This window comes from Sceloporus undulatus, chromosome 1 (assembly GCF_019175285.1).
Source record: "Sceloporus undulatus isolate JIND9_A2432 ecotype Alabama chromosome 1, SceUnd_v1.1, whole genome shotgun sequence".
NCBI lineage: Eukaryota > Metazoa > Chordata > Lepidosauria > Squamata > Phrynosomatidae > Sceloporus > Sceloporus undulatus.
The window spans coordinates 237,307,999-237,335,587 of NC_056522.1; the positions used below are offsets into that span (position 1 = coordinate 237,307,999).

A 27,589-nucleotide genomic window follows, 5' to 3' on the forward strand; every position below is an offset into this window, starting at 1 on the left:
ATGCCTCACAAAACTACAGATCCCAGAATTCTCTAGCATTGAGTCAGGGCAGTTAAAGTAGTCTGAAGATGGATTATTTCTGCAGTCTGTTTTGGCCCATGCTAAAAAAAAATCTAATAAGAAGCCTTTAAAATCTTACGTTGTAATATAATAAGCTTTTAAAATTTTACGTTATAATATAAAAGTATATGTTCTGTAGATCAAGATGTGAATTGGAGCAATGAGGAGGAAATCTTTGGTTCAAGTAAGCATTTTATTGTTTCAGAGAAAATTCTCACTGGGAGAACAGTTGTGACCTTTTACCTCCTACTGTTTTATAATTCAAGTCTATCTTCCTTCACTTTTCTGGATTGGCACTCTGACAGACAGATAGTTTTGGATTTTCTTTAAAACCTGTACTTCAAAAATATGTCTAGAAAATTAATAGTGGCTTGTCATTATTCTAGAGAGTGGCAGATCGACTGTATGGTGTTTACAAAGTCCATGGGAATTATGGGAGAGTTTTCAGGTAAGAGATGAAAACAGGTTTTAAATCTATCATCCTCAGATTTTTATTAAAATGTTAATACTTAACAATAATTATTATTATTTATTTACACCCTGCTCTTCAACCAAGGCTATCAGAGCGGCTTACAGTTTGTTAATTAGACATTTCCCTGCCCTTAGGTTTACAATCTAAAAAAGACAAGACACAAAAGGAGAAGGGAATGACAGTAGGGAAGGGGGAAAGTCCAGTATATCTGCTCTCCCTCGGAGGCCTGTTGGAGATGGCTTGCCTTCCTCTCCCTCAAGATGGTGGATAGAGGGAGGGCTCTTCTTCCACCTTTTTGAATCACATGAATAATCCAAGTGACTGTAGTCAGCAGTTTAATAATTCCATAGACAGAGTATGAAACAAATGTAAAACACAGAAGAGCAGCAGATCAGAAACAACTGAGGAGAAAATAAATCCAAATAAGTTTTCAGCTGGCAGCAATTTTTGTTATTCTCTTCTGCAGCACCTAAAATTTTCTAGCACTGTACAGAAAAAAATCTGTCATAGGCATGATATAAAATGAAAAAGGAATGGGAAAGGAATAAGGGAAGCAGGTCCTGCACCAACTAGAACTGCATTGATGGATAGATGAAGCCATATTGGTCTCTCTCTTGTGGTGGAGGTGTTCCTGGGAAGCAAGAATGCAGCCTGCAAGTTGAAGAGATGAAAGTGTGCGGCCAGGTAGCCACTCTGGACTAGGGACTTCCACACCCTGCACATTATACCAAAGGTCCTTTCACATCTGCTCTCTCTGAAAGAGAAGTTTCCATTGTGGCTTGGGATAGTGGTTAGTTGTGTGTTGAAGGAGATAGAGGTTTTAAACACCCCATCCCCTCTATGTGCTGAGATCTTACAGCTTTTCCTGCGCCTGTTATTTCCACTTGAAACACTTGGAATTGCATTACTATCATACTCAGTTTGGCCCTTAAATTGTGTGTTTTATTTTACTGTCAGTAAATGCTGCTGGAAATCATCTGGAACGCCCTATGTGGGGTTTCACAGAACAGCTTGCTATTTCCAAACAGAGTACACAGTGCACTTTGGGCATGAGGCATAGCCACAAGATGAAAAAAAAAATATCTGTGGCTGCAAAAGGTTAAGAATTGTTCTTCAGTCTGCCCTTGAAGTACCAACACAGCAGAACCTACTTGATTTTCTCAGTCCCTGTTGCTTCCAGCTATCAGGGAAACAATGTAGAAGGAAGGAGGAGGAGACTGGTGTGAAACACTTCGACTGTATGTTATATTGTGAAGTCGAAGGCTTTCATGGCCAGCATCCATAGTTTTTTGTGAGTTTTTTGGGCTATGTTACCATGTTCTAGAAGATTGTCTTCCTAACGTTTCACCAGCATCTGTATCTGGGATCTTCAGAGAATGCTTGCCTGGAAAAAGTTGGGTATATACAGTGCACCCTTTTTTACATGGAGAGCCATTCCGGACCCCCCCCCTGCATAAAAAAAAGCCTGTGCTTGAGGCCCATTGAAAATAATGGGACTCTTGCATGGCGTGGCGGCGCAGCGGTGCACGTGCCCCCATGGGTGCGCACCCCACTATTCTTAATGGGACGTGCTGCCCCGTGTGCTCCTGTGGGTTCCCTAGCAGCTTTCAGCGTATGCTGAAAGCCGTGTATGGTGCGTCCACGTATGATGTGGACACACTGTATATACTGTGTGAGCCTGGGAATGCAGGAGTGATTTTCATGTATATTGTTCTGTACTGATGGCAGGCCTCAGGCTGGGAGGCTAACGCAAAAGAGGATTAGTGTCTGCTAATTGGTGATCATTATCTGCTGGGAAAGCCCCTGACTCTGAGTGGTTTCCCATTTGCATTTGCTGAGTCTTCATTTGTGTTGTACTGTATTTGTCATAATGTTAGGAAGGATCGAATTAGGGGAAATTTAATTAGCTCAAATATTGCCAAGAGGTGGCCCTTACAACACCACGTGCTGGAATCGTGTCTCAGTGGTGTATGCCAGAGGTCACCATCACACCCCAAGAGAAAGAGGCGCTGATACCAATTAGGTGCAATTAAAAGGGTATTGTTTATTATAGCACAAGCAAAATCACACAGCAAAAGGGGAACATACACACACACATACGCATTCAATGCTACAGCAGGGGAGGGGTGAGTTCGGGAGATAGGTTTGAAAAAGAGAGGCACCACTAGGGATATACTACCTTAGAAGTCTTCTCTGGGAAGTCCTGATGAAGCTTGGATGGACAGTGAATCACGGCTGCAGGAGTGGGGAAAGAGGGCCGAGGCTTAAGAGAAGAGTTCAAATTGGTGTGAACCAATTTGCAACCTGGTGACAGTGCAAGCTCAGTTTAGCTCAGTTGATTTCAGCAAAGCTCAATGCTCAAAAAGCCCAAGGAGGGTCCGAAAACTCAAGGTTTATATAGTGTGAAACATATCTCAAGGCTATGGGGATCTGCTAGACAAAGGTGTTGATTGCCTGGGCTTTGTTAAGCCAAGAGCAAGCAATGGGTTGCACAATGCGCTCAGGTCTGGACACAATTTGGAAGGGCATCCAACTTGATTACTAAGTTGTTAAGCTGATCACTGGCCCATTAAGTGAGAAGCCAAGTCTGTTGTCTTACTTGGGCAGCAGAGGCGATTCTGGTTTGGCGACTCCCAAACTTCCTATGGAAAATTCCAATTTTAGCTTTCTTTCTAGGGCTCTGCCTTTGCAGGGTGAGCTGCCTACGTGGTCTCTCTGCTTTTAGGTTAATGGCAGGTCTTCTATGGAGTCAGTCAGGGGTCGTAGCACAGACCACATGTACCCAAAATTTTATTAAATCCAAACTTGGTAACAATAATAAAACACAGCTAAACCCTATCCACACTATGTCACCAAGAAACATGCATGGAGATTCTCAGTCTTTGACCATGTTGCATAGTTACCATTTTATGCTGTGTGCATGAGGCTTATTTCACAATTGCAATTTTATAATAATTGTGGCAGATTCATCCCTTGCTTGCCTTGCATCTTTGCAGGGAAACAGAAGGTGATTTTTTCCCCCAAAAAAGCTATCAACATAAAAAGGACACTAACTTGATGATAATTATGCAAAAAAAAAAGTTTTTAAAAAGTATCTGTTTTAAGAGCTGACCCAAATGGAAATGGTTCTTGTGTATAATTTGTATGCCTTATTTTGAGCTTAACTTTTCCATCTCAATGGAAAATTAAAGAATCTGACTTTGATATTAGGGAATCTTCTGTATTCTATAACTAGCTAATATAACCCACAAAGCTAATCAGTTGCAGCTGTTTCTAGCAGGGTTCAGAATTTTAAACTGTATCAGTGTCACTCTTGTATTTACTGTATAGAGTACTGGAGTATTAACTTTTCGTTTCCTTTAGAGCATTTGGGTTGGGGTTTTTTTCAAGATCTCTATACAAGTTTCAGCAATTTCATTCAAACCCATTACTGAGATTTCAGTGTAAAATTCACAACAAAAAATTATAAAATATTCAGAAAAAATATTAGGGCACATGAGGCAAATATTTCTGACCAAAGAACAACAGAAAATTGTTCTGTAAATTGATATAGTACAGTACAACAGAATTCTTAACTACAAAGCCATTTCTTTGATACATGGTATCAACTGGTAATATTAGTAATATTTTCCCCTTGGGGACTGGCAACTGCTTAGGGAGATCAGAGTTGGCACTGTAATGGTTTCCTATTCAATTAATAGTGGGAAAATTTGAAATCCCAAAGATTTTAACTTCAGGTGGGACACCCTCCCCCATCCATATCCCACATTCCATAATACTGTCTTTGTATCTCAAAACCTGGTGAAGCTAAATCTTGAAAGTTTTGACTATTCCAATAACAGATATAAAATTGTGGGGAAGCCATTCATTTTTAGGTTTGAAATGTAAGGTGATGTTCCTTTTCAGTTTCAAATATCCATGCAAATCTTCTTCTAAGGCTCTGTAATTCATACATATGTTAAAGATAGGATAGCATACAGTATTTTAAAATAGATTCACATTTCAGATACAGCACTACAGTACTGCTTACAGGTAGTTGAGCCAGCTTAGTAAAATACAGTATAACTTGTAGTTTTCTTCATATAGATGTCACATGGGGAAGAACTGCTTAACAGGATGCAATTTGTTAACTTTCTTGCCCTTCATGTGTGCTGATGTTTCTTATTTAAGTTGTTTTTCTTCTTTAGTGAATGGAGTGCAATAGAGAAGGAGATGGGAGATGGACTACAAAGTGCTGGTCATCACATGGATGTGTAAGTATTGACGATCTGAGAATTGATGGAAGCCAGACAGAAACTTTAAGAAGGGGAGGGGATAGGAAAATCTAATTTTGAGGAAAAATTGTATTGAAGAATCGCACTGTATATTGTGTGCAATATTTAATTGGCTTCTAGTTTGGGGCAGTTTTAGAATCTATTGTATTAAGTAGCCCAAGGAGCCCCTAGTAAATCTTAAAACAAATTTCTTTTTTATTATTATTTTGAAACTGTAGAAGAGTTTGGCACTTATCCAGTGTTTTCTTTATGATATTATGCCAGAAACTGGTAGAATAAAACTTAATGTACTCCAGATCTGTTGTTCTCTTTTGGTTTGATAGCAGTAGCTTTGCTTTATTCCAGAAATGTACCATAAACTTATAGGATTTATTTTTAAAGTCCTCATTTATTCAGTGCTCACATTACAAGGGGGAGAATGTTCTAGTTCTATCTAATATCTGAAGCATATAGATTCGCCCAAAATTTGAAAGCCCCAGAATGTAAATTTGTTAAATTGGGGAGGAATTCTACTGTTACAGTGAAGGAGGTTAATGGTGGACAGGTTACATGCTAAGCCTTTAGAGGCCCTGGGGCAGAAAGTAGGGCTCGGTAGGGTGGAGTGTTTGCACACTTTTGAGTCCTACTGTGCGCTGTGTGCGCCGTTTGGAGCCCTCTTTGGCTGGGGCCCAGGGGCGGTGCCCTGGTTGCCCCAGCCTAGCTATGGGCCTGCCGGGTTAAGGTACTTCTTTGGCCGTCTGCTTGCAGGGTTTCCAGATACTGTGTTATCAGCCCATGTTGTAATATAAGGGAAAGGATCAATTCCCCTTCTTCATTATTGAGGATGCCACCTCTTGGAATATATTGGATCTGCTTTTGTAACTTTTCCTTGAGATCCTGCGCCACAGTGAATTTACCTGTTTGTTTCCATGAGTTTTCCCAGTCATCTATACTAATTGTGTGTCCCACTTCTTGTGCCCACTTTGTCATGCTGTTTGTTATGCTTTCTTTCTCTAATTCATATGATATAAGTATTTTGTATAACTTTGCAATCTTCCCTTTTTCTTTAGCCCAGATTATTTTGTCTATTTCATTATCTCTTTTCTCAAATCCCTCTTGAACGTAATCCTGTTTATACAGTGGACCCTTGTTATACGCTGAGGTTTGGTTCCAAGATCCCCCGTGTATAACAAAATCCATGTATGCTCAAGTCCCATTAAATATAATGACATAACAAAATGGTGTCCCTTATAAAAAAAATGGAAAATCAAGGTAAATTTATACTTTTTTGGAACATTTTCAAACCGTGTATGCTTAAATCCGTGTATAAAAAATCCGTGTATAAGAAGGGCCGACTGTATCTAGATTTTATTTGCATATATCCAAACCAGTGAATGTTTCTCCCTTCCTGTTCTAGTTCTTCTTTGGATTTTATATCTACTACCCCTTGTTCATTTGTTTTTATTAGATCTTTATATCTAAGCCACTCTCTGCCTTTTTCCCATCTACTAAGGAATGCCTCCTGTGTCGACACCCAGCTTGGAATTTTTTGGTAGTACCTTTCCTTGATTCTATTCCATATTTTTAACAAGGGATAGCGAATTGCATGATGTATGAAATCAATATTAACCTGATATTTTTGGTACCATACATAGGCATGCCATCCAAATCTGATGTTACATGATTCAATACTTAACAGTTTCGTATCCTCTGCCTTAATCCAATCCATTACCCATACTAATCCGCAAGCCCAATAGTAGATTTTCAAATCCGGAAGCGCACATCCACCCTTCGCCGTTTCCTTTTTCAATATCTGACTGTTAATCCTAGCCTTTTTATCTTTCCACAGGAATTTTCTAACATCTCTATTCCATTCTTGAAATACTTTTTCTTTTGTAACTATTGGTAAATTTTGATATAGGAATATTAACCTTGGAAGTATATTCATTTTTATGATTGCGATCCTTCCCAATAGTGTCACATCTAAATTGTTCCACCTCTGCATGTCTTTTTAAATTTGATTCCAGACCCTTTTGTAATTGTTTTCAAATAATTCAATATTTTTATTTGTGATCCAAATTCCCAAATATTTAACTTTCTTTACAATCTGAATTCCTGATTTTTTTACTAACTCTTGTTCATCTTTTTTAAACATTATCTTTTAACATGTAGTCCTACTTTCCCCCTCATGGTAATAAAAGAAGGTGGTGGCTCTATACTTATCCAATTATCCAAGTTGAAAACATGCTAATAATATTGCCTCTTTCACCAAAAACCAAATAAGTCCCTCAAGGATCCAAAGTACAATATTTTTCTCTTCCCAAACAAAATAAAATGTAAGGGAAGTGAAGTGAAGAGAAAGAAGAAAGGAAAAGAGTTGTTCCTCAAGACAGCCTTCCATCTTCACCCTTGAATTCAGCAATAAAATCAAAGCAGATGCGTATTCTTCTCTTTTTATTAGAATGGATCTGTAATAAAAGGAGTGTCTTCTAAGCATTCATGACAAGTAAAACTAAAGCTACGACTACTGCCACCACCTATTGTAACCTAATCTAAATGTGTTTGTCCCCCCAGGTCAGGAACCAGTTTTCTAGGAAGGACAAAAACCCTAGTTGTGCTTCTGAATCCTTGCTAGCTCAGTAGATCCCATAAGAATACATTGACTGGGCCTGGCATTGTTCCTCATCCCCTCTCCCATTGCTCACTCTCTAATTATTTAGGGGTAGAAACCTTTGTCAATGTAGCTTTAAGTGCAGAGGAATGCTGTATGTTTGTGAAACTTTTTGAAGTCAGGAGACTTCTTGTGAAAGTTGTCTTGCATTCTTTTTGTATTCTTTTTGCAAGTTATGTGACCCTCTGTGTCAGTTTCCCAAGTTGTACACCAAGTATTCTTTTAATATTTTTTCAAAACTTTGCATCCTGGAGAGCAGCTGGGAAGCTGTTTCTAATTGGCGAGACTGTATTCCTGGCCATCCTACAAAACTTTAAAAAGTTATTTGATATCATAATATTTGATCAGTAGGCAAGCCACCAAAACAGTTTCTCTGCTTTCTTGGCTATCTGACACAAAATAACCTTACAGCTGTCTTTTTTAAATGTTGCATTGCCCCTTCCAATATGTAGCTGCTGTCAAGTCGCCTGCCAATTTATGATGACCCCGTGAATTTCATAGTTTTCTTAGGCAAATAATACTCATTAGTGGTTTTCCCAGTTCCTTTCTCTCTTTTTTTTTTTTAATTTTTAAATTTTATTAATTTAAAATATTTACAGTTGACAAATAACACATATACTGCATCTAGCTCCATGTAATTCATCATAATTGCAAAGTACAAAAAATATGTAACTATACCATCCTTGCCTCTGTTAATTACTTCCCATAACTTCCTTATTGTTATTTCAAATTCAAATTCATTTCTTACTCCTCATTATATTCATTTAATTGCAAATCAAAGTGTTAAGTCTTGTTATCAGTCTTTATACTTTCCAATATTTCCTCAAATACTTCTCTATTGAAATCCAGTTTTTATCCCCTTTCTCTCTACCTCTTAATAACATTGTCAAATTGTCCATTTCTTTTAGGTCAAACACTTTCTGAAGCCATTCCTCTGTATTCGGTACTTTCTTGTTCTTCCAGTATTTTGCCAGCAGAATTCTTGCCGCGGTTATACAATACAACATAATCCTCCAATGGGTTTTCTCTAAATCTTTTCCCAAATGCGTAGTCATGTTGAGCAAATACAATTCGGGTGACATAGGGAACCTTACATTAAATATTTTTTGTAATACATTGTGAATTTTTTCCCAAAACTTCTTAATTTTTTTGCACCCCCACCACATATGCAAAAATGAGCCTTTTTCATTTGTACACTTCCAACATCTATCATTACGTGAGCTGGACATTTTAGCTATTCTAACTGGAGTATAGTACCATCTATTATAGACCTTGATATAATTTTCCTTCAAATCTTGCGATACCGTAAATTTACGCGTCTTCCTCCATGAGTTTTCCCAACTATCTAATGCAATTGTGTGTCCAAGTTCTTGTGCCCACTTTATCATATTGTGTGTAATATTTTCCTTTTCCAATTCACGACTAAGAAGTGCTTTATATAATTTTGATATTTTACCTTGCTCTTGCCCCCAAATTATTTTGTCAAGTTCATTTTCTTTTCCTTCAAACCCTTCTTTAATCATATCTTGTTTAAACTTTGATCTTATTTGGAAGTACTGTAACTAAACCATTGTAAACTTATCCCTTCCTTTTCCAATTCTTCTTTAGATTTTATATCTATCTCACCATTTATATTCGTCGTTATCAAATCCTTATATCTTACCCAGTCTTGCTTTTTATTCCATCTGCTAAAGAAGGCCTCTTGAGTTGATACCCAATGTGGTATTTTTTGATAGAATATCTTCCTTATGTTATTCCAAATATTTAACAAAGGTTTTCGGATTGCATGATTCAAAAAATCCCTGTTTACTTGATATTTTTTATACCATAAGTAGGCATGCCATCCGAACCTAACATTGCTTGATTCTATGCTTAACATTCTTAAATTATTTGCTTTAATCCAATCTTGGATCCAAACTAGTCCACACGCCCAATAGTACATTTTTAAATCCGGTAATCCACATCCTCCTTTTTCAAATTCCTTTTTCATGGTCTGATTTTTGAATCTAGCCCTTTTACCTTTCCATAAGAATTTATTTATTTCCTTTTGCCACTCTACAAACACCTTTTCCTTTGTTATAATGGGTATGTTTTGAAAAAGAAACATTAACCTTGGAAGAATATTCATCTTCACTGTTGACACCCTCCCTAGCCAGGATATATCAAATTTAACCCATCTTTGTAAGTCCTTTAGTATCTGGGTCCAGACCTTTTTATAATTATTTTCATATAATTCAATATTCTTATTTGTAATCCAGATACCCAGATACCTTACCTTTTTCACAATTTTAATTCCCGATCTTCTCTCTAAATCTTTTTCTCTTTCCCTTTTTATATTTTTTGTTAATATTACTGTTTTTTCTTTATTCATCTTGATTCCAGAGTATATTCCAAATTCTTTTAACTCATTCAAAACTGTCTCTATACTTTCCAGTGGGTCCTCCAACATTATTACCAGGTCATCTGCATATGCGCGAATCTTATATTCATGTCCTTTTTCTTTGGTGCCCCTTATTTTCACATTATCTCTGATGGAATTATTCAATACCTCCAGTATAAGTATAAATAGTAAGGGGGATAAGGGACATCCCTGTTTGGTTCCCTTCTCCACTGAAATCTGTTTTGTTTTCTGTCCATTTATTATTATTTGCACTTTCTGGCTAGCGTATAGCTGTTTGATACTTGCTAAACATTTACCACCCATTCCCATATTTTCCAACACTTGCATCATAAATTTCCATCTCATACTGTCGAATGCCTTCTCGGCATCAACAAAAAGCAACACCATTTCTTTTTCATTATGTATAGCATAATGTTCTATAATATTCAGTATCATTCTAACATTGTGTCTTATCTGTCTGCCAGGAAGGAAACCGTTCTGATCATCCTTTATGATCTCAACCAATACTTCCTTCAACCTTTTTGCTAATATCCCAGTGTATAACTTGTAATCAATATTCAAGAGAGCTATGGGTCTGTAATTAGCCATACTCGTATGATCTTTTCCTTCCTTTGGTATGAGAGAAATATTTGCCATGAGCCACGAACTTGGTGTTCCTTCCAGTGCTATTTTATTGAACAACTGACAGAGTTCTTTTATAATTTCTTTTTCAAAAACTTTGTAAAATAATGGGGTGAAACCATCTGGGCCAGGAGCCTTATCAGTTTTTAGTAATCTTATTGCACTTGATATTTCTTCCTCCTTTATTGGCTCTTCCAATTTCTCTATATGTTCCTTCGTGAATTTAATTATGTTCTTTTTTTCTAGATATCTTTTTATATTCGCTTCAATATTATCCTCCCTTCCATGCTCTTTAAAGAGTTTGCCATAATAATCCTGGAACGCCTTTTTAATTTCCTCCTGATTCGTAATTATTTTTTCTTCCACTTTAATTTTGTTTATTCTTTTCCTATCTTGCTCTTTCTTTAATCTATAAGCCAACCATCGACCCGTTTTATTTGCTCCTTCAAAATAGTTTTGTTTTACAGTTTTTAATTTCTTTGCTAATTCTTCCATGTTTTTTTGTTGAATTTTCTGCTTAAGCAGGTAATATTGTTTCTTGACTCTTTCATTAGCCTTTTCTTTATCTGCTTTTTCTTCTAGTTCTTTTAGCATTTGTCTATCTTCCCTTTCTTCCCCTTGTCTATGTCTTTTTATTTCTGTTCCTCTCTTTATTAACAAACCTCTTAACACCGCCTTAAAAGTGTCCCAAACTGTTTTGCTTTTAATTTCCTTGGATGTGTTTTCCTTGAAGAAATATGCCATTTCTTTTTTCAGTTTATCGTTAAATTTGTCATCCTTAATTAACGTATCATTCAACCTCCATGCCCATTCTTTTTTCAATTGTTGGGTTTCTAATAGAATCTCAATTTGATTGTGATCTGAAACCACTCTAGGAGCTATTTCCATTCTTTTTATTCTTGAAATTAGTTCTTTTGACACTAAAAACAAATCTATTCTTGACAGAGAGTTGTGGGTACCTGAAAAAAAAGTAAAACCTTTTTTTCCCCCATATAGGTGTGACCATGTGTCCACCAACTCGAATTCATCCATCATTTCAAAACAAGTACTGGGGAGTTTGCCTTGATTATTTTTAATTTTTTTCTTTGATTGTCTATCTTGTTTTGGCTTCTCTAAAATATAGGCTACAACGCCTGGTATTCATTCATGGTCTCCTATCCAGGTACAAACCAGAGCTGACCCTGCTTAGCTTCCAAGATCAGACAGAATTTGGTGCAGCTTGACATTTACAGAATAGTGTTCATAAACTAGTCTAACCATTTTTCTTGGTGTGAGTCTTACCATAAAATGCTTTCTTTTAAAGGAAATTTTTAGATTAATACTGTATAAGATTTATTATTTTATTGTAGCAGTGTTCTCGAAGTGTTCAGGAGGAAGAGATAACACAACGACTTTTATGTTTATTTTACATTTAATTTTGAGTGTAAAGGGGAACTTAGACCTTTATGATTATGTGTTGGGCTAATCAGTTTTGAGCACTTCGTTTGCTATTCTGCCTCCTCTTTTGACAGATATGCAGCTTCTATTGATGACATACTAGAAGAGGAAGAACATTATGCAGACCAACTGAAGGAATATCTTTTCTATGCAGAAGCACTCCGGTAAGCAAATTGTGTTAGCAGTGACAAAGCCAAAGTACTCTCTTTCTTCGATGTTGAAGAGAGTTTAACCCCATTCTCATTTGTCTGAATATTGTTGAAAATGATTGATTTTCTGGATTGTCAAAATTGTAAAGATCTTCGAACCTGTTATATAATTTATAACCTACTTTTCTCTCAGTGTGGAATCCAAGGCAACTTAGAGCAAAATATAAACAAAGGTGGCACGGGTTGCTTAAAACAAAATATAACTACAGTCGCCCCTCCAAGGCTTGAAATCGGCAGACTTGATGATTCACAGAGGTGCGACCCGTCATTGAGGTGAATGGGGCTTGATTATCTGTGTGTCTCCTAACTCGCAGGGGGTCTGGAATGGATCCCCGCGAGTTAGGAGGGGCAACTATAAAATTAATTGGTTCTAATATTAATGAACAATGTAAAAAACAAAATAATGAAATGCATTATCCTATTAAAACCAAGTACTGAATTAAAACAGTGTACAGGCATTTTCTTTCATCAGCAGGTGGTTGGTGGCCAGAAAGATTATCTTAATTAAAAGCCTGTACCCTAACACCTGATTATTAGTATAAAAAACTGCATGTTTGTACCACTGCTTCTTTTGAAGTCTCTCAGAAGACATGCTCTGATTTTTAGCTACTGGAAGCAAGAAGTGTTTCCTCAGATGGAATGATATGTCACTGAGGAACTTGACACTGGCAGATTTTTTCCACCTAAATCTGATACATGAAGATTCTGTCATAGCAGAGGATAGCATACATGTTGGAGCAAGTTAAATCTCCCATAGGATAGAGTGTTGGACTGAGAGTGGTCTTGCCTCTTCCCATGCTTGAATTAGGCGTAGACATGGGGAGCTAGTTCTAGAGGTTATATCTGTCCCATCCACTATGCCACCTCTCATCTTGGGACAAAGAGAAGAGTGTAGTTCTGATCTTAGAAAGAAAGGTGGTGGGAGAGAGGATATTCCTTTAGATGTTGTGAACTCAAGACATGTTATAAGTTTTAAAGGGAATCATCAGTAGTTTGAATTATGTCAGAAGCAAACTGGCAACCTGAACAGATTGCAAGATTTATATAATACAAACAGTTTCTTTTATATACCGCTTCATACAGAACTAGCAGTGTTTAAGCGGTTTACAACTGTAAGCTAAAATGGTCCAATGAGCATATGCCCACCAGTATCCTAGCTACTGCTTTTTAGACCAACTGATGACCGGATGACTTGGAGATAGCTGATATTTCTATCTAAGGAATTGGATCTTGTAGAAGCTCTCTATGGTTGCATCCACATTTCAGAAGTAATCCAGTTTAATTACTTTAATTGCTATGGCTCAGTGCTAGGGAATTCTGGAAATTGTAGTTTTGTGAGACATGTAGGCTTCTCTGTTAGACAGTTTTGGTGCCCCAACAAACTACAGGACACAGGATTTCATAGCATTGAGCCATGTCATGTAAAGTGTTGTGAAACGGGGTTATTTCTGCAGTGTGGATGCAGCTTATGTTGTAATTTTCTCACTTACATTATACATAAATGAAAATTCTTCATGTGAGAGTAATTGTAGTAGAGTTACATAAATGACATACTTTTATGATAGGTAAGTTTATGTGGAATGAAATTCAGGGCTGTCATGGAAGCAATTTTGGCTGGAGTCAGAGTCAATTGAAATGTTCTGACTTCAGCTTCAAAACAAAAATTAATAGTATAACATTATATGGTAAAATATCGTTCTATACTTAAAATCCTTTTTAAAAATTATTAAATGTCTAGTTTGTTGCATATTAACTTTCACAGGAATTTGGGAAAGTTTTCTTGTTCAGAAATTTTAATTAAATATATTTTATGTTCTGTCACTCTGAATAGCCCGATGATTCATGTAGTGGTGATGAAATGCCTTGTGCTACCATTTTACTTACAGTAAATCTGTTATTACTAATTAATATACATTTACTGTTTATGAAGGAGTTATAAACAGTAAGGAGGAGTAGAGGAGTTGGGAGTCAGACTCAAATGTTTGGTATACCACTACACAGCCCTGATGAAATAAGTTTATAATAAACTTTTTTTTAAAATAAAAAGCATAACGAGGAGCCTTTTTGATATGAAAGATTTTTATTGATTATTTTCAGGACAGTTTGCAAAAAGCATGAACTTCTGCAGTATGAGTTGGAAATGGCTGCTCAAGATTTGACATCGAAGAAACAGCAGTGTGAGGAACTGGCAACAGGAGTAAGGCTGGCTTAATTTTTTTCCACGTTCTTCTCCAAAACCTAGAAACAGAGCCAAGTTCTTAACCTAAATGACATAGTGTATGGCTCACTGACAGGAGGCTTGTGAAGAGTCCTTTGAAAGTCATGCATCTTTCTGATTTATTTGACTAAGATTTATGCTGTCCATGAAGGAGAAGTCTATTGCTTGCCCACAAAGAGAGTGTAACTTGCTACTGTATAAGTGCTGATTTAGAAATTAGAGGGGAGGCTATAGTGAGAAAAAGAGAGCTTTCTTTTAAAAGATTAGTAAAGCATCACTTGTTCAGTAGCTTGGGAGTAACAGAGTGAATTGGAATGAAGGAGAGTGCTTTATATTTTGCGTCAAGGGTGGTAATCTATAAGAGGCTGGAAAGGGACGCACTAGCCCCCTAGGAGACCTTACAGGGCCATGCCCCACCACAAAAAAAAATCAAAACATTTTAGGCTCCCTGGGCCATGTAAATCTCAAGAGAAGCCTTTTTTTAAAAGGATTTTATTGGAAATCACTTCTGGCTTACTTCCTGTTTTTTTAAAAAATCCATTCTTAGGCCTACAAATGGCCTGGTGGAGGAATGTGGCAAAAAGGGGTAAATTTCGGGGTAATTTTTTTTGGTGGTTGCCTTCCCGCCCCCCAAAAAAGCAGCCCTGGGAGAGCCACATGTATTTCTGTGGCTACACTTTGCCCATCCCATTTTAGGTAGCAATGGCATAGAATCATAGAATCATAGGGTTGGAAGAGACCACAAGAGCCATCCAGTCCAACCCCCTGCCATGCAGAAACTCTTTATCAAAGCATCCCCGACAGATGGCCATCCAGCCTCTGTTTAAAGACCTCCAAGGAAGGAGACTCCACTACACTCCGAGGGAGTTTGTTTCACTGTTGAACAGCCCTTACTGTTAGGAGGTTCCTCCCAATGTTTGAGGTGGAATCTCTTTTTCTGGAGCTTGCATCCATTGTTCCGGGTCCTAGTCTCTGGAGCAGCAGAAAACAAGCTTGCTCCCTCCTCAATGTGACATCCCTTCAAGTATCTAAACAGTGCTATCATATCACCTCTTAACCTTCTCTTCTCCAGGCTAAACATCCCCAGCTCCCTAAGTCATTCCTCATAGGACATAGTTTCCAGACCCTTAACCATTTTAGTCGCCCTCCTTTGGACACACTCCAGTTTCTCAACATCTTTTTTTTAATTGTGGTTCCCAGAACTGGACATAATATTCCAGATGGGGCCTGACCAAAGCAGAATAGAGTGGCACTATTACTTCCCTTTATCTAGACACTATCCTTCTATTGATGCAGCCTAAAATTGCATTGGCCTTCTTAGCTGCCTCATCATACTGTTGACTCATGTTCAACTTGTGGTCTACTTGGACTCATAGATCCCTTTCAAACGTAGTCCCATTCAGCCATGTGTCCCTTATCCTATATTTGTGCATTTCATTTTTCTGCCCTAAGTGCAGTATCTTACATTTTTCCGTGTTGAATTACATTTGGTTAGCTTTGCCCCAGCTTTCTAGTCTATTCAGGTCATTTTGAATTTTGATCCTGACCTCTGGGGAGCTACTCCTCCTAATTTGGTGTCCGATATTATATTTGCCAGTTCTTTTAATACCTTTGGGCATAGTTCATCTGGTCCTGACACTTATATTCATTTAGATTAACCAGGTCTTCCTGTACTATCTCTTTACTTATTCTGTGCTGAAATTCCCCTGTTCTGTCCTCTCCGCTCCATTATCCTTAGGTTGAGCACCTTTTGCCTTTTCTGAGAAGACTGAAGCAAAGAAAGTGCTGAATAATTCTGCTTTTTCTCTGTCCTCTGTTAGCATAAATATCAGAAGTATGTGAGGGTTGCTCTGGTAGGCATACAGCTATAGAATAGTTTGCTGGAAACTAACACGTTATTTGTCAAACAGTGTCTATATAGATGGAGAGACTATTCACATGAATTTGACAAAAGAGATGTGTTTATTTGGACATTTACTGATGCTGTTTTAAAATGCCAAGGAAAAGATGAATTTTGGAAAGCACAGAAAGGGATCAGATAAACTACAGATCTTAAAATACTTGTAAGATTTTTCTGTCTTGCAAGCACAGAACAGTTTGTAAAAACTAATACGCTTAAGGCTCCATTTGTCCACGCAGGTAGGCTTCTTAAATTTTATTGAAATAGATGGCAACGGCATAACTGCTTATAGCTTAGGCTCCCCTGCTGTGTTTTGGTGTTTTAGTACAAGTAAGTTCCAGATGATAGCTGAACACAGATGCAAACATAGCTTACTGGAAAAGATCTTCTTTCCATCAAGTCACTGTACTAGCATTTGAAGACTTTTTCTAGCATCATAGTCATTTGTTCAACTGAGACAGTCCTCTAAATCATTGTTCAGCAGATTGGGAGTGTAGGTTGGGCTTGTGTTGTCCCTTTTCTCTCCACTACTTCCCATGTCTATTTCTGGTTCATTTGAACAGAGGTGCCATATAACCCCTTCCCATCCTTGTAGCTGGGCACCAAGTGTGTGTTTTTGGGAAAATAAAATACTCTTTTAGAATATATATTTTACTTATTTCCAGACTGTGAGAACATTTTCCTTGAAGGGAATGACCAGCAAACTGTTTGGCCAGGAGACCCCTGAACAGAGGGAAGCAAAGATAAAGGTGCTAGAAGAACAAATACATGAAGGAGAAGAGCAACTCAAAGCAAAGAATGTTGAGAGCCGGTAGTTGTTGATTATATTACTGAAACTGTAAATGATCAAAGGTGGAAAAATGATGCATAAGATCGTTTGAGTGTTGTAAGAGGTTTTAAAAATTTTCTTCTGGTGGTTATGAATGCCCTCAAATGCTTCCTGTTACTGGCAAAAACAGCTCATTCTGAGGGTGATTCTACATTATATAAAATCTAGTACACTTTTAAATGCTGTATTTCCATCCTATGTAATGAGAAATTTGTCATTTTACAAGCTCTTTGGCCTTCTCTGCCAAATATTGCTGGTTCTTCACACATTTATAAATCCCAGGATTCTGTACAAATTTATAAATCCCAGGAGCCCTGGTGGCGCAGTGGTTAAATGCCTGTACTGAAGCCACTCACTCAAAACCATAAGGTTGCAAGTTCAGTCCCAGCTAAGGAGGCTCAAGCTTGACTCAGGCTTGCATCCTTCTGAGGTCGCTAAAATGAGTACCCAGATTGTTGGGGGCAATTAGCTTATAGTTGTAAACCGCTTAGACACTGTTAGTTCAGTGTGAAATGGTATATAAATGAAGCTGTTTGTTTCTACGATGGAGCCAAGTGTTGGCAAACTGTATTATTTCTACAGTGTAGATGCACCTTTAACTACTCAGAGAGAAATTTGGTCACTTTCACAGTTACAGATGAAAATTTAATAGCTTATTGTGTGTGCTGTGCTAAAGAAATAACTATAACAAGTTGTAGTAGCAAAGCTGAATACAAATACATGCTTCATCACATAGAGGAAAGCCTAGTTAATTAAGATTTCCTTTATATTATTTTTTTTCTATATTGATGGTATTTCTAATCCAGATTCATTTTGCCAGAGCCTGGCCGGGGGGATGGGGTGGTTCCTACATTGTCTGACTTATCCTTTTTTCTGCTTAGGGATAAAAATATTAGAAAAATGCAGTTGTTTCTAAAACCAGTTTATCTTTGCCAGAATAGAATTGTGGGGTTTGTTTGTTTACTGTGGCCCACATTGTTGCCAGTATGCCTCAGGGGTAGATTTTTGATCCTCAAGATGTTTTTGGACTGAAACTCGCATAATTCTTTACCTTGGGCTGATAATGATAATTGCTGTCTCCCAACATATGGAGGGCCACCATGATTCCCATCTGTGCCATAAGCTATCTGCTCATTAAAAATAAAGAACTGCAGCCAGAGAGACCGAATGTGCAAAGAAGAATAAAATTCTTATGTTGACTTTTATAAATAATAGTAGTTTCTGAAAAGTAGCCATGTTAGTCTCTTGCAGCATAAACCGAAAGGAGAAGGAAGGGGAAAAAGGGGAGACCAGCAGTTTTAAGACTAATAAATTAGGCTTAAAGGTGTGGCTGCATTCCTTCCTTTTTCTACCCTCTTCCTCCCTTCCTCTTTTTTATAAATTATGAAAGTTTATTATATTTGCATAGCTAGGAAATCCTTAACAAATATTATCAATCTGTATTCCTGTGCATAATTTTAGTCCTTCTTTATGGTCTCTGTGGCTCGTACAAATGGGTTATCCTGCACCTGCACTTTCGGGACCTTCTAATCTAGAGCATTACATCAACTTTTTGATGGTAGCCCTGCCCACCTCCTGTGCCTCTGTATAACGGGCTTCCCACTGAAATGGCCAGTTCCTTTTTGTCTGTCTCTACTGCTGCACCGATAGGAGCCATGTTCTTTGAATTTGTCAGTCTTCATTGAACTTTGAATAGTGTAGTTAATCCAGCCACATAAGGAAAACAAAATTATTTTATGTTGGTGTTTAATTGTAATTATATAGCCTCCAGATTTCAGTTCAGCATACTCTGTTGCTTAAAGACTCAATAAAATTGGCACCAGTTGAACCAAATGGAGAACTTGAGTGGACAGTTGGGAGGTATTAAATTGCTAAATACTGTACTTAATTGCAATTGGTAAGCAAACAGGGTAACAGGTATCACTGAAAAAGTAGAGACCATCATTTCGCTGGAATAAAGCCCCTTTTTATGAGGAGCAATTGCTATTAGGCCATGCTTTTAGGGCCAGTTATTTATCCAATAAATTAAAGAGTTAACAGCTTGGTTTTACTTGATGAGTCATGAATTATTTGCACTAATCTGGTTACTGTTTATTTCAGAGACTTTATGAAAAGTGCCTGGGCTGATATTGAACGCTTCAAAGAGCAAAAGAACCATGACTTGAAAGAGGCCCTGATCAGTTATGCTGTTATGCAGATCAGTATGTGCAAAAAGGTACGTGTAAAAGGCAAGCTCTTCTAACAGAAGGTCAAAAAGATTCAGATGTAATAATGTTATTGTTTTGATTCCCAGAAAAGAAAGCATTAAAATACTTGTTGTTTTCCTTCCTGTGTCCTACCATCTCTAAAGTTATTCTTTGGGACTGAGGAACATTCTGCTCATGTTTAAGATTACAGCATGCATTATATGGTGTATGTAAGATTTGCATTCTCTACTATGACCTGTAAATCCTACCCCCATTTGTTAATTCATTGATGGTGACATTTGCTTTTCACCAGCTGCCTGTTTAATATCTTGATTCAACTACCACATTTTCTGTTTTTTCTGTTCCATTTGTTAATGAAGGGAATTCAAGTCTGGACAAATGCAAAAGAATGTTTCAGCAAGATGTGATATATGGAACTCAGCCCTTCTTGGCAAAATGCTGGAGAACAGAAGCACAAATGCATGAACATGGATAATAAGTTGCTACATTACTAAATCATGGAATCAGTGTAGTTGTGAAAGTAGGGCACAAAGAATTGGTCTCTGTTCCTTGATGGCCACCTTGTGGCTTGTTTTGCATGCAGTAGCAAATTGAACATTGTAGTTCTCTCTTGAAATAAGGCTATAGGGAGGATCCAAAGTTGGCTCCTGTATAAACTAAACTTTTCACTGTACTAGGCTCTTGAACCACCAGTCTTTGCACTATGTAAATCATTTTCAGGTGCTCCTTCATCCATTGCTGTTTCACATCTGTACTATTATAGCATGGACTTTTTTTTCATGTCTTGATTTTTCTTGACACAAAATTGTGTTTTGCATTTCAGCTATATCCATAATCATATCATTGTTCTCTCTGACAAAAAGTTGTTTTCCCATTAATGAACCTTGTCTTCTTAGCACACATTTTTAAATGCTCTGTATAGTACAGTATAATGCCCTGCTCAAAACTTAAAACAGATAGGAGTCCATCATAATTTTTTTACTATTTGCCAGTACAGGACTGCAGAATTAGCAAGTAAATAAAACAGTTATTGACTTAAGTTAAAATCTTTAAAACCAGTTTTCAATTTACTCAGCAACATTCATTAGGTTGTAAGTATTTCGTTCTGCGTTAATAGTTCTTTCAAGATGATCATGCCAAACATAAAAATGTACCCCCTTTTTTTTAATACTAACAATGACGACTTCGAGGCTGTTAATCTGAACTAGTTTTGCTTTGCACATGTAGCCACACAAATGTGAACTGTACTTACATTTTTGCATTAATTTGTTTACTGCACTTTTGTCTATTCTAAGGAAAATTAATAGCATGAATTGTTTACTGCCCTTTGGTATAGTATGTTCAAACGGAAAGCTTTTTTGTTAGCTCTGTTGAATCTTAAATTTCAAGACACTGATTCCCAGTTGTAAGAAGGATTCTGTTTAGTGCCATTTTAAAAGTTACCTGAGATAATGTGGGATCAAGCTAGACATAATTGTAGCAAAGCCTCACTGAGTTCAATAGTACTCATTTGTTAAGCACATGTTTTTGACATAATAATAACATTCAAATCTGTTTTTCCCCAGAATCAGATCTTTTCCCCCCTGAAATCATAAAGACAGTTTTTATATGTGAAACATTTTCAGCTAAACTCATGTAATTTTTATTTTTGTAAATGCCATTGCCTAATTTTAAAAAATAGTTACATTGTTTCATTAGGAAGTCTTGTTTGCTTAAGAAAGCTATAGCTGTGTAAGATCATTCCATTACAGAGAACCATAGCATCTTGGTCCTAGAAACAATAGAATTAAAACTTGTACATTCCAAAAACAATAAGCAGCCACAAAGTTAGATTTTTATAGTAAACTTCCTAGAGTAGTTGTGCCTTATTTTAATACCACTAGGCACTTGGAGTCAATATTTTCCATGCACTTGATCTTCCTAGTGCCTTGCCCCCTCTCTTTCATAAGCTGAATAACTTAAGTGTATTAGTATGCCTTTTTCTTGCTAACTGTATTAAATTGAGAAGGGATCAAAAGGTTCTTGTAAGCTTTGTGCCAAATATGCCAAATAAAACTACACTTTATATTATTGTTATTATTATTATTATTACTATTACTACTACTGCTATTGCTACTATTAACATTTATTTTGAAACCTCCTATTACTTAATTGATTGTATGCTGTACTGGACTTTAATACTCAACCATTCTTTTTTTTTAAAAAGGAGGTGGACATTGAAATCTGATTGCTTTTGTACGTATGCAAATATGCTTCCTTTTTACAAATGAATTCTGACCAATTAACTTTTTGTTTAAAGTAAACCACTAAATGACTACTTCTGCAAAGAATGCTGATTGACATGTACATGCACACATGAAAACCATTGAAGAAAGGCAAAGGGGGCTAAAATACTCTTTACTGGTGTTGAGAAGGACCAGAGTCGTCAGCAGTCACATCCTTTCTTGCAAGTTGGACATACCCTCCAAAAAGAGAGAAATTATGTCTAAATCCAGAAAATAACCATTATATTCCACAAGTTGTACTTCAAACATACCAGGCATAATGAACTTGTTAAAGACGATTTTGTCATCTGAGATTAACTCACTGTCAAATTGAACCTTTCACAAAATCTAAGAAAAAAGTGTCATTAGAGGCTCCTGATACTACCCTGCAATGCTGTCATTAAAGTATTGGCCATTCAACAGTAGAAAATCTCTTGCATAGTCTATAACCTATTTGTCTGCTGCATCCTCAAATACCAAAATAGTTGATGGAATCTCTGTCAAGCCTGGCAGATTTGATAAACTTTGCTGCCTATTGAGCTCAGCTTCTAAGAGTTTGTCCATGTTATTATTGTGGAAAAAAGAGATGCTGTCAGTGTAGCTCATTTGGAGCTCTTGCAGTACCCAGAGAATACTACCAGGAATATACCAACTATCACAAAGGTGATATGGATGGAAACCTATATAAATATATTCAAACAACATTATCAGTGGTCTTGCTGGAAAAGAGAAATTAGGCAGTATCCCTAATCATCTGAAAAGGTGCTTGGATTTGCATAGACCATCCAAGTATCTATGATGGAGATTTGTAAAATATTTTTTTCTTTTTGCTTAAAATATGGTTTGATCATAATGCTTTTCAACCACATTTGTTCAATAAATCAACTTGTGCTTTGCACATATTTGTGTGAAAACACATGCTGTTGGAGTATTATTCAAATTATTTGTACGTACACATTGTTATAAACCCAAACCAATGTGAAACATCCCCAACTCTACTAATATTTGCTCTTCAGGAATATTTGTTCTGGAAAAAGATACTTGATCCATATTGCCCCCTAGTGTCTAAGCATTTCCAGATGAACTAACACACACACACACACAAACATACAATGTATTTATTCAATACACTTAAATCATGCTTTTCAGAAATATTCTCTCACAAAAGTTTACAAATGCACTTGATGATGTAATCACATATAAAAATACAAAAATGGCATTAACAGAATTGAAGGAATTCGCTTGTCAAAATGCCATGGAGTGAAACAGCATTTATCTGATGTAGCTTTAAATCATCAGTCACTACCACAGGATTGCAGCCATTATATTACTGTTCCTCCTAATCTCAAACTGGATAATCATAGCAGAATATGGTCAAAGAAGTCCAAAAGTGCTAAGATATTTAGCCCAACCAAGAAGGTTGTACTTCTATCATCTTGTCCAAGTGAATGTCATTAGCTTGAGCTACCAAGTCAGTTCCTAAGCCTAGTTGGACTTGTCTGTAATAAGTAGCTTCTCCATAACAGTCCTCTTCAAACCTTTCACGGTGTGAAAGAGGTGATAAACCTACTGTAAATTCACTTCAAATATGTAAACTCTACCTAGGGCACCTCATCAGTGACTGTTTTCCTTTTTCATCATTTCCACATAAGTACACCTTCTCTCCACTTGCTGAAACTGCTTTCATTTTCCTCTACTGCTGCAGATCAGTAGCATCTAGCTTTAGTTGTTGAGGTCTAAACATTGGAGTCATTTTTAGCAAGGAAAAAAACAATTCCAAATATTATATACATAAGATAGGTGGAAAGAAAAACAAAAACTCATTATTTTACATTGTCTTCTGATTAAGACCTAGGAATCACAACTAACTTGACATGCCTAACAGAACTTCATGATTATCAGAGGGTCCTAGCTCTGTCTTTGATTCTATATAGTGAAAGACTTCCTGAAATTTAGAAGAGTTTCAAAAACAAACAGATGATGATGCAGCAGAGAGTTTGCTCTTATATAGAATCTCATTGCCTTTATATTCCTATTGCAGCTCTGGACTGCAGTAATTCACACTGAACTTGCACTCCTTAATTCACACTGAACTTGCACTCTCGGAAGATTTAGATTACTAGTTCTCAATCTCTGGTCCTCCAGGTGTTTTGGATTTAAGTTCCCAGAATTTCTGACCATTTGCCAAGCAGGCTGAGAATCTGAGAACTGAAGAGTTGAAATCTTAAATGTCTGGAATACCCAAATTTAAGAACCATTGATTTAGATCACAATTTCCTTAACTGGCTGTTGGTTTTACAAGAATTGTAGTCCATAACATCTGAACAACACTAGGTTACCTAGCCCTACCACACTGTATGCTGAACTGGCTTATTTTTTAACAATCCTTTGTACATACATGGGACACCACTGGAAGCCATAAATAAGCCAAGCTTTCAAAGGAAGAATATAGAATACTGCAAGGACTACTAGCACAGAAGCTCTCTGCAATGTTTACCAGAAGCTTTCCAGTTCATATTTTATGAGGTTCCATAAGATTAGGAAAGAGAAGCTGTATTTTGCCCTGTGGTCTGATTTTCAAAATGGCAGTAGTAATTCAAAATGGTAGCTAAAAACATCACCTCTTCATTTTTTTATGGGTTTTTCAGGCTATGTGCCATGTTCTAGAAGAGTTTCTTCCTGACGTTTCGTCAGCATCTGTGGCTGGCATCTTCAGAGAATGCTTGCCTGGAAAAAGTGGGAAATACATACTGAGTGAGCCTGGGAATGTATATATAACATAGTGTATATATATATATATATATATACCCACTTTTTCAAGGCAAGCATTCTCTGAAGATGCCAGCCACAGATGCTGGCGAAACGTCAGGAAGAAACTCTTCTAGAACATGGCCACATAGCCCGAAAACCCACAAAAAACTATGGATGCTGACCATGAAAGCCTTCGACTTCACATCACCTCCTCACATTTTCTATATATTCAAACATGTAGAACAACTTAATAATCTTGGTTATTGTACCTGTATTGGCTATGCTCCTTTTGAAAGACTAAATGCAACATAGGTCACATACATTTCAGACACATAAGAGATCACGGAAATGTGTAATTCCCACTGAATTTTCCCAAGGAACAATAGGCAGTTTTTCAAAATTATGACATCAGTGAAGAACTTTTAATGCCCAGAATACATTGAACATAATACAGTAAATGGCTGGACATCAGTGAAAAGAGACACCAGCTGTATGTCCTGAATATAACTTCTCTTGTATGGTGTGTAGAAATACATATAAAAACTATTGGACAGTATAGCTTATTCTAAACACTTTAAGATGTTGACATTTCAAAATCAAGGGATTTTATCTTATGTGGTCAAATAGATGTTGATTGTGTTACTATTTTAAATTAAAACTCATGATTTTGTTGTTGCTGAAAACAGATTTTACAGTTGCTAAAATGTTAATACAGTTTATCAGCATTTTAAAAAGTGTGAACAAGTACATTTGTGCATGTGAGATATGAACCAAACTAACTTCTGACACTTCCCTGAAACAAGGAAGCACTGTCTTTGAAAAGGCACCTTGTAGGTGTTGTTTCAAGGTTCTGAAGTCTCAAATATATTTTGATTACATTCGTGTATTCCTTACTCTTTTCTTTAATTCTGTATGCACGTTCTATTGATGTCTTTTATTTATTTTATAACTGTTTTTTTGGGGGGGTCGGTCAGTCATTGTTTGGCAAGATTTATTTTTTGATTCTATAAGAGATGATGATTACAATTTCATATGCATGAGTTGAATGATGAAAAGCAACAAAAAAAGCACAATCTGCCATCTGTTTTTTGCTATGTTTGAGACTATTTTTAGTTTCTTGGTTACATACAGTCAAATCTTATTTAAGTAAATTATACAGTCTTGGCCAAAATTCTAGAATAAAGTTCTATTGGGTTTCAATAAGCCTAAGATGATGACATCACTGTTCCCTCTGTCCAAAACTTATCAAGGCTGACTTGCTTAGTCTGTGACTTTATCTTTATGCACTGAAATTGCTGCATTACATAACCACATCATATTTCAAGCTTTACTCTAAAGAAGGCTTTCCTAGCCTGGTGCCCTCTGGATGTTTTGGGCTACCACATAGTAATTACCAAGCTTTGGCTTGCCTGACTCAGGCTAATGAGAATTGTAGTCCGGTTATCTGGAAGGCACCAGATTGGGGAGACTGGTATAGAACTAAATACTGCAATAAGCTGTGTGTTACATGACAAAAAAGAGAAAGGTCATCAATTCTATGTCAATTTTGCTCTTTCTCCAGAAAACCCAGAATAATATACATGATCCTCCTTCCCCCCCCCCTTGATGTTCTCTTAACTCTATGAAGTGTGCTTGGCTAAGAGAACTTCATGGCTCAATGGAGGTTTCAATCCTGGTCTCCCTGACCAACACTCTGCACCACAGCAGGTTCTTCCTCTCCAAATCAGTATTTACTTAGAGTGATTGATCACCTAAATAACTAGGTTCAGTGGGCAACAAGATGGGTTTCTTAAAGGGCATTATTTGGTTGGTGACATGTGATTGGTTGAATTGCATTGCTATGTTTTACAAACTCACCTAAGAGTATTTCTCAAAACAACATTCTGTTTTTAGTACATGGGGTAGATGAGATGATCATGGAACTGCAGTTCTATGAACTTCTGTTGAAAGACTGGATGAAAATATTCAGAGTGGATGAAATAATCTTCAGCTAGCTTAAGAACCAAAACATTTGTCCTCCCTTTTAACTGAGAAAATTGTTCCAATAGCAACAAAAAAATCCCAACAAGCTGAATATTAGGAAAACCATGCCAGGTGCAAAGACTCATAAGTATGAATCATTTCCAGCTAAAATGCTGAATCCCTTCAGACACCAAAAAGGATGTTGACAAGCTGGAGCGTGTCCAAAGGACAACCAAAATGGTGAAAGGTCTGGAAACCATTCACTGTGAGGAGCAACTTAGGGAGCTGGGTATGTTTAGTCTGAAGAAGAGAGGGTTAAGAGGTGATAAAGGCCTATTTAAATAAATGAAAGGATGTCATACTGAAGATGGACTAAGTTTGTTTTCTGCAGCTCTAGAGAATAGGGCCCAGAGCATTGGATTCAAATTAGAGGAAAAGAGATTCCACCTCAACATTAGGAAGAACTTCATCTCAATATGAACTGTTCAACAGTTGAATACACTGCCTGGGAGAGTGGTAGTCTCCTCCTTTGGAGATTTTTTAAACGGTCTGGATGGCCATCTGTCGGGGTGCTTTAATTGTGTATTCCTGCATGGCAGAATGGGGTTGAACTTGATATCTCTTGTGGTCTCTAACACTATGATTCTATGATCAATGGTAGGAGATCAAATAAAATATTGTGGAAAACAGGAGTCTGAAGTGGACATGATTGAGTATTTAGCATGTTTCCATCACATATCTAAGTCAATAGTATCCATTGTTGGTACAGCCGTCCCTCCCTTTGTGCGGATTATAATGTACACTTTGAATCCGCATCCTTCGCTTACTTGCGTGGGGTAAACAGAGGGATTTAAAATGAGGCATGTGCCCATACTGGGGGGGGGACACCATTCAAGCTAATAGGGCTTGTATATCAGTGGATTTCCGTTTTCGCGGGGGTCCAGAATAAATCCCCTGTGAAAATGGAGGGGCGATGGTATTACAATTTCTGTGGGTTGATTTATACAGTGACCTCCTACCATTGCCCCATGCCATACAGGAATGTGCACAGTCTGCCAAACTCCCATCTTGGTGGCATTCACATGGTTGCTGCTTTTGTGTGAGTGCTATCTCCTGATAAAATAGCTGTTGCAATTGTACAAATCACAGGTAGCTCCTTTGAGGTGCCATTTATTTCCAATTACACCTTTATATCATGAATGGAAGACCAACAGCAAGTTATACATGTGCCAAAAGTATTTGGAGGAGGGTTGCTATACGTATACATTTGTCTTCTTTGGATTTGTACTGTACTCTCATCCCCTGGACTGAGATTTCCTATTTCCTGAAGCATG

At 37.1% G+C, this 27,589-nt stretch overlaps 1 protein-coding gene across 1 annotated transcript in view; it reads left to right on the forward strand.

Annotated features, from left to right (window-relative positions):
• Window positions 1-21,348, forward strand: part of SNX4 (sorting nexin 4) — a 47,066-nt gene extending 25,718 nt beyond the window's left edge. Inside the window, exons 8-14 of the mRNA XM_042473006.1 lie at window positions 447-508; window positions 4,720-4,785; window positions 11,990-12,079; window positions 14,222-14,321; window positions 16,908-17,053; window positions 19,172-19,286; window positions 19,638-21,348. Coding sequence (XP_042328940.1) covers window positions 447-508; window positions 4,720-4,785; window positions 11,990-12,079; window positions 14,222-14,321; window positions 16,908-17,053; window positions 19,172-19,286; window positions 19,638-19,685 — 627 coding nt within the window. The 3' untranslated portion in view covers window positions 19,686-21,348. The remainder of the gene's footprint in view (window positions 1-446; window positions 509-4,719; window positions 4,786-11,989; window positions 12,080-14,221; window positions 14,322-16,907; window positions 17,054-19,171; window positions 19,287-19,637) is intronic.
• The last annotated feature ends 6,241 nt before the right edge of the window (window positions 21,349-27,589 follow it).